We start from the raw sequence: 8,070 nt of genomic DNA, 5'->3' as shown, positions 1-8,070 counted from the left end.
TCGAGGCGGGGGTGGCCAGGAGCAGCCACTGCACTCCAGTCTGGGCAACAGAGTAAGACTCCAACTCAAATTAAAAAAAAAAAACATTAAAAAAAAAAGAAACGACCTAAACACTCAGAGCAGTGCCGAAAGCACACCACCACAATACCGCGGCTGTCCACATACACCTCAACATATGCATCCTGGGTAACTTGGGCCCTCCACATTTTCCCAGCATGCTGCATTATACATGTGAGTGCATGTGTGTGTACATATGTGTTTTTCCCAGCACGTGATGTCAGGAGTTAAGCCTGAGTGGGATGCGGGATAGACTGGGATAGCGTGAGCTTTTCTGTGCCAGTCATTTGTCAGTCATATCTGAGTAGCACTCTGCGGCAGCGCAGCCCATGACCATCGGGTCCCTGGTCTGGACGGTGGGAACCCCACAGCTGCTCGGTACCAGGCTAGGCCAGCCCCATCAGGATTACCCATCACTAGGTGAGGTGTCTCCTTTCTGGTCACTCTGTACCTGAGCAAGTTTGGCCATGGACTTTTTCTGGCAGAGATGTTCTCTGAGAAGAGAGGGGTTGGGCTCCAGCCCAACACAGGCCTGGCCTAAGGGGAGGGGTGGGGACCAGTGGGCATCAGTCTGAGGTGTTTTAATCACTAAACGTGTCCACAGAGCCCCCGACCTTCTCAAGATGACATGAAGAGCTGGAAAGGGGTCACCAGAGCGGAGGGCAGGCGGCGTGGGAATGCCACAGCCGGGCCATCCGAGGCCCACTGGGAGGGGATGTCCCACCGCCACACTCATGCAGCTCCATATGGGAGGAACTTAGTCACAGTGGGGGGACATCTCCCATGTTCCATCTTTTTGTGAATTTTTTTAATCTTTCAAAACTTCTAGTGAGTTTTTAATTTAAAAAAAAAAAGCCGGGTTCGGTGGCTCAGCCTGTAATCCCGCGCCTTTGGGAGGCTGAGGTGAGTGGATTGCCTGAGCCTGCGGGTTCAAGACCCACCTGGGCAGTGAGACCTCATCTCTACAATAAAAAAAAAATCAGCTGGGTGTGGTAGCGCATGCCTGTAATTCCAGCTACTTGGAAGGTTGAGGCGGAAGGATCGCTGGAGCCCAGCAGGTTGAGGCTGCGGTGGCCGGAGCGGCAACTGCACTCCAGTCTGGGTGACAGAGTGAGACTCCAACTCAAAAAAAAAAAGAAATATATACACACACACACACACACAGACACACACACACACACACACACACACACATATATACACACACTTATGGAATGAAGGAAGAATCTTGTGGTATTGAGTTGAAATTAGATTATCAGTATGATCTTGTGGCATAAAAACATGTATGTGTGTCTCCTGCAATTACCCAGCAAAAGGACCTAGAAACAATGAAACCTCAGTAGCTCATCTAGTACCCATATTTTGGTTTCTAAACACCATTCCCCACTAAAAGTGGGGCACTATGGAGAAATACCTGATTTAACATATGGAACAAAGAAATACCTCACTGTGCCAGAAAGTATGAAAATACTCTTATGCTGATGGGTATATGTCAAAAAGACATAGCAGACAGTTTTGAAGGGACTCCCATTGACCAAATTTGGGAAAACTTTTAAGTATCAAAAAAAAAAATAGTGGTGATAATGAATGTAGAAGCTCACACTGATACTCTCTTTCTTTCATATTTTAATAAAGAGAGAAAACAATTAGCAATTGGTGGATCCTGGGTGAAGAATATGCTTATGTTTATTGGACCACTCCTTCTACTCTTCTGTAAGTTTACAATTACTAAAAACAAAAAGCAAAAAGTTAGCAAAGAAAATAAATCAACACAGTGCGATCCCACAAGGCAGTGATGCAGAAATACAGGGAATGCTGTGGTACTACAGTGGGAACGTGGCCTGACACAGCCATCCTAGAGCTCCAAGTGGCCACTACTTAAGCCAAGTTAAATATATGCAAATATATTTATTTCTACTCCTGAGTATACATCTGTGACAGCTGTTATTACTTTTTACCAGGTATCTCTAGCTCTCCACCCTCTAGGTACCATAGTAAGATAACATTTCCTCACCCCTTTAAAAGCTGGATGTGGTTTTGTGAAACTTGCTGTGACTAATGAAATGCCCTCTTCCCAACACAGGAGTAATCAGGAAAACTTATGTCAGGATGAAGTCTCCATCAACCTGCATCCCTAAGTGACTATGATTATCTGAGTACCCCTGCTGATCTAGGCTGAACATACAGTATGTGTGAAAAATAAATCTGGACTGTGTTTTTAAAAAAGCGGACAAACAGTATCTTTTTTACAGGATAGCTATGATAATTCTTTAAGATAATGCAGACAAAGTTTCCAGCACACTGATATAGTATGTGCTCAGTAAATGTTGGTTCCCTTCTTGCCCTTCTTCCCCCTTTATTCTACTAACATGGCAGATATAGCCTCACCTGGATCTGTTGGAAGAAATGTGCAATATCTTGATCTGGCTGATTTCCAGAGGCCAGCATCCGACTTTTGCATTCCATGAACTGCTGCAGTTTATCAGAAAGATGTTCAAACATCTCTGCCTGGGGCAGAATCTTCTTTAGGGAGCTCTCCTTTTCTTGATGCTGTCGACAGAGCTGTTCGAAGCGTTGGCTTACCTCTGCCAATTTGCCCTGCAGCACAGCAGCTGTGGTACTGTCTGCTGTCGCCATGAATCGGGTCACCATTTCACGGGTGGCCTCCAAGCTGCTCTTTTGCCGAGCAATGTCCTGCTTCAATTTCTGTCATTAAGAACATGTCTGTCAGCTTCTGGCTCACTTATTCCAGGATATCTGAGTCACAAGCTAATAACTACATACTCATCTCCTCAAAGGGGGCTGAAGGACTGCAGCTGAGCTTTCAGAATATCATGTCTCGCTCCCTGTTTTCCACCCCTTCCTCCACATGACTTTGCTATCACCATTTTTCCTTCAGTGCAGTGGTGGTTTGGAAACTGAGTAGAAATACCTTTATATGGATTAATTATCAGCTCTAATTCTTATCAGGAGATTCACAAAAGTGAATTTCTCTCCTATTACTTTTTCTTTCTTTTTTTTTTTTGAGTTGGAGTCTCACTCTGTCACCCAGACTGGAGTGCAGTGGCCACTCCCGGCCACCGCAGCCTCGACCCGCCTTCCGGTGATCCTTCCGCCTCAGCCTTCCAAGTAGCTGGAACTACAGGTGCGCGCTACCACGCCTGGCTAATTTTTTGATTACTGTAGAGATGAGGTCTCGCCAAGTTGCCCAGGTAGGTCTCGAACCCGCGGGCTCAGGCAATTCACTCGCCTCAGCCTCCCAAAGCACGGGATTACAGGCTGAGCCACCGAGCCCAGCTTTACTTTTTCAATGTTATGCAATGATGGTAAATGGCAAACAACCTCTATGCTAGCTCATGGGACACAGGTCTTACCATATTCGTGGCCAGGGCTTCTTGGATGACTCCTGATGACAGTGATGCTACCTGCTCCCCTTCTAGGTTTTGTTCAACTTCCCTGATGGACTGCAACAGGCTCTCCAAGCTTTCCTGAACACTCTGAGATTGTGCGATTGCCTTCTGCAGCAGAGCAGAGCGCTCAGTCAGGCTACAAGAGAGGCTTTGGAAGTGGCTGAGAATGGAATCTGTAAAATCAAGGCCATGAGAAGAAAGAGTAGACACTATTTTGGTATTGTGCTTTTTAAAGAATTACATATTAATTGTAATAGCTGACATCAAGACCAATACAGAAGGAATAAGTCTGAATGCATTAGTATTAGAGCCAAATTCAACAAGTATTAGTTATTTACCATCTAAAAGGAGCCAGAAATTGTGCTATATGCTGAAGACTAAAGATAATTAAGAAAAAGTCTCTGCAGTCCACAGACTTAAGTGTATGTATTTATGTTGTACAATATGATGAATTGACATACGTATACATTATGGAATGACTACTTAACATGCATTACCTCACCACTTTTTTGTGGTGAAAGCACTTAAAATCTCTTAGAAGTTTTCAAGTATACAATAAATCTTTTCTTTCTTTTTTTTTACAATTTTTTCTCTTCTTTTTTTTTTTGAGTTGGAATCTCACTTTGTCACCCAGACTGGAGTGCAGTGGCACGCTCCTGGCCACTGCAGCCTTGACCTGCTGGGCTCCAGCGATCCTTCTGCCTCAGCCTTCCAAGCAGCCAGAACTATAGGCATGCGCTATCACGCCCGGACAATTTTTGATCTATTGTAGAGTCAAGGTGTTGCCAAGTTGCACAGGTGGGTCTTGAACCTGTGGGCTCAGGCAATCCACTAGCCTTGGTCTCCCAAAGTGCTGGGATTACAGGTTGAGCCACCAAGCCTGCCCCTTTCTCTCTCTTTTTTTAAGAGACAGGCTTCACTCTGTTGCCCAGGCTGGAGTGCAGTGGTACAATCATAGCTCACTGCAGCCCCAAACTCTTGGGTTCAAGGAAAACTCCTACCTCAGCCTCCCAAATTGCTGTGACTATAGTCATGCACCACTATGCCCAGCTAATTTCTCTTATTGTTTTTAGAGACAGGGTCTCACTATGTTGCTCAGGCTGGTCTTGAATTCCTGGGCTCAAATGATCCTTCTACCTTGTCGTACCAAGTAGCTGGGACTATAAGCATGAGCCAGGATACCTGGCTCTAATATACTATGAATAACTATAGTCACAATTATGTACTTTCAGCTACATCTTGAAGCATAAGCAATATTTCATCATGCATGGTAAGTGAGTACTCAGCAAAAATTAACAGCTAAGAAATAGGAAAAACATCAGGGGTACTATAATATGATACAGAAATGATTGGTTTAGTTGGGAAAGGAAAGAAGTTCCTTTGGTGGAAGGAGTAGTCTGGGGAAGAGACTGAAGCCAGACTGTAAAGTTCCTTCAATGATGCCAGAATAAAGATCATTAGAAGGTGAGCGCTTTGATGAGAATCTACATCTATTCATGTTTATACTCTCAGCTCCTATCCTAGCACCAGAGATAACTTGTACAATACAAAATAATATATTGGAGGAACAGACATACATAGTAGGAATTAAGGGAGTGCTATTGCTGTTGCTGCTTCATACCTGTAGTTTCCTGAACATGCTTGTGGTCTAGGGCTGGCTCCCCTTCAATTTCCATGAGGTCACGAGCTACTTTTTGGAGCTTTTCTACAGGTACTTGGTGCTCAGCCAATTCTTCCTGTAACTGCTACTTGTCCATGAAAAGGGACAAAAGAAAACCATCTGAGTAATCAAAGCTGATTCTAAGAACCTAGAACTTTAAAGAATAATTTTCAGTTTACCCATGGCCATAGATATGAGAATTAAGTGTTTAGGAATTAAATCTCACTCAAGGCATGCCAACCAATGCCTTTAATCTATGCAAGTATTTGCTTTTCTTTGGGGGTACTCTAAGCCATGCACCCCAACATGGCTTGCGTCCTGACTTACCTTTGTTGTTGCAAGCTGCTGCTGCAGGACCCCAGGGTCAGAGGCAACAGTGTCTGAAAGGAGCTTCTCCACATTGGCCTCACAAGTCTGCATCCAGGCCTGCAGGCTGTCAGCGCTGCTTTGGAATTGCTGATACTGGCCTAGCAGCATGTTTAGGTGAGAGCCCAATCGTGTGCACTGTGCCAGAAAAAGAAAGGAAAGCAGATCTAAGCAAGGTTAAGCCAAATCAGCAGTTTCCTGGGCAAGGCCCAATGAAAGAGGCCTGGCTTTGTTACGAGAACTCACTGTAACTTCATATAAGGGTAGTGCCAGGATCCAAGGATCAATGGGTAGCAATCACCTACAAGTGGGGTCCTCATAGATTGCTCCATACTAGTCATCTCAACCTTATTATATACCCAGAAAGATTTAATGAATTGTATAACAAGCCAACAAAGAAATATACAACAGGTTGCAGGCAAAGGTAGGGACTGAGAAGTACAAAAAGAGTTTCTTTTTGGGAATTAGAGGCATTGGTAGAAAGCAAAAGACAAGTTAAGAACTGAATAGATTCTTTTTTTTTGAGTCGGAGTCTCACTCTGTCACCCAGGCTGGAGTGCACTGGCACATTCACAGCCACTGCAGCCTTGACCTGCTGGGCTCAGGCAATCCTTCTGCCTCAGCCTTCCAAGTACCTGGAACTACAGGTACACGCCCCCATGCCCGGCTAACGTTTTTACTTATTGTAGAGATGAGGTCTCGCCAAGTTGCCCAGGCTGGTCTCAGGCAATCCTCTCACCTCGGCCTCAAAGTGCTGGGATTATAGGCGTGAGCCACTGCACCCAGCAAGAACTGACTAGACTCTAAACTTTAAGAGAAGGAAGAGGGAATTCTTTGGATAGGGAAGAAGATAGGAATTTATCCTAGATGCTCTGTCCAGGAATAAAGACTGTGCAATTGGTTTAAGTTTCCTGTGCTATGTCTTTGGGAGCCAAAGTCTGTGCGTCAGGATACGGGAAAATGAACACCTCCACCTACACCAGTGCAAGACACAGGACTGCCACTGCTAGGATCAGGCATTAGTCCATGGGCCTATGTAGTTTACATTTTTTGTGTAGTTTGTGAGGACCTTTTGCCTGTGGTCAATATGCAAATCAGCTCACCCACTGTGTCCTGAGGTTCTTATTCTGAGCCCCAGAAACCATCCACATTATATGAGAGCTACTATGAGCATTTTACCTGAGGCTGCCAGGAATTGTCCCCTTACCTTTGAATGGAGAGTAGTATATCTTTCTGTTGCATCTTTCAGCTTGTCCTTCACTAAATTTCCAGTTGCTGATGGCTCTTTGTCTTCCTTAAAATTTTTTTCTGTGTCCAATACTTTCTGTCCTGAGATAGTCACAAATCTCAAGTCTCCTTTGTGGGAAATGACATCTTCTGAGAAGCTTCCCTGCCGCTTTAGCAGGGAGGAAAGGGCCTCGGGGCTACTGCCTCCCTTATGCATGTTTTCCAGCTCTTTCTCAGACCGTTCCAGCCAGCTTTCAAACTCTCTATGATCTTGCAGAAACTTCTGCAACTCATCCTGAAGTGTCTGCACCCGCTTCAGTTCTGCCTCTGACTGGGCCAGGGAAGTGGCATATTGCTCCTTTAGTTCACCTAGCTTCTCTTGCAGCATCTGTCGTTCCTCAAGTGTAAGGTTATGGCCATGCCAGTCCAGGAAGGCCTGAGCTGACTGAGTGGCTAGAATGAAATTTTGCTGCTGGGACAGCAATTCCTGGTGACGAGCCTGGTAAAGAATACCCAAAACAAAGAATAGTCAGTAAGGAATCCAAAACAATCTAGTTGTGAGTACAGCTAGAAGGAGAAAGAGGTCTCTACCTCTACTCAACTGGCCACTTTTCCAGCTGCTCAGAAGCCGCCAGTATCCCTCACACTCTAAGCATTAAGCCATATACCAATCCCCACTGAACCAACACATATAGGACTTTATAGTTCTCAAAGAGATTTTACATATATTATTTCATTTAGTTTGTGGCATAATCTACAATATAAGTAGACAATATAATACCCATTTTATTTATTTATTTTTTGAGATGGAGTCTCACTCTGTCGCCCAGACTGGAGTGCAGTGGCCGCTCCCGGCCACCATAGCCTCAACTTGCTGGGCTCCAGCGATCCTTCCGCCTCAGCCTTCCAAGTAGCCAGAATTACAGCCATGCGCTGCCACGCCCGGCTAACTTTTTGATTTTATTGTAGAGATGAGGTCTCGCCTGCCCAGGCAGGTCTCGAATCTGCAGGCTCAGGCAATCCACTCACCTCAGCCTCTCAAAGACGTGGGATTACAGGCTGAGCCACCCAGCCGGCTTAATACCCATTTTAAAGATAAGAGAATACCACAAAGATGTTATATGTCTTAACTAAGGTCATTGTTAAGGAAGAGAACTGTGATTAGAACCTGACTCTTCACTAAACTATATAAATGGCCAACTAATAATTATCTACACTAATGAAAGGTGAGAGCAGCTGAATAAGTCATATTATGACAATATAAAAATTGCAAATACTCAGCTATGAAATATGTCCCTCATGTGTCTTTACCTACTGGGAAAGAACTTGAAAAAATTAAACCACTACATA

The 8,070-nt window shown here is 44.6% G+C and overlaps 1 protein-coding gene across 1 annotated transcript in view; it reads right to left on the bottom strand.

Moving 5' to 3' along the window:
• LOC103252075 (microtubule-actin cross-linking factor 1) overlaps positions 1-8,070 on the bottom strand; it is a 237,477-nt gene that overhangs the window by 116,809 nt on the left and 112,598 nt on the right. Inside the window, exons 39-43 of the mRNA XM_021708921.1 lie at positions 6,701-7,219; positions 5,455-5,631; positions 5,089-5,212; positions 3,432-3,640; positions 2,446-2,763 (exon numbers count right to left, since the gene is read on the bottom strand). Coding sequence (XP_021564596.1) covers positions 2,446-2,763; positions 3,432-3,640; positions 5,089-5,212; positions 5,455-5,631; positions 6,701-7,219 — 1,347 coding nt within the window. The remainder of the gene's footprint in view (positions 1-2,445; positions 2,764-3,431; positions 3,641-5,088; positions 5,213-5,454; positions 5,632-6,700; positions 7,220-8,070) is intronic.

This window comes from Carlito syrichta, unplaced genomic scaffold (genome assembly GCF_000164805.1).
Source record: "Carlito syrichta isolate Samal-C Ts95f unplaced genomic scaffold, Tarsius_syrichta-2.0.1 Scaffold153578, whole genome shotgun sequence".
Taxonomy (NCBI): Eukaryota; Metazoa; Chordata; class Mammalia; order Primates; family Tarsiidae; genus Carlito; species Carlito syrichta.
This window is presented reverse-complemented; position numbering and strand designations above follow the sequence as displayed.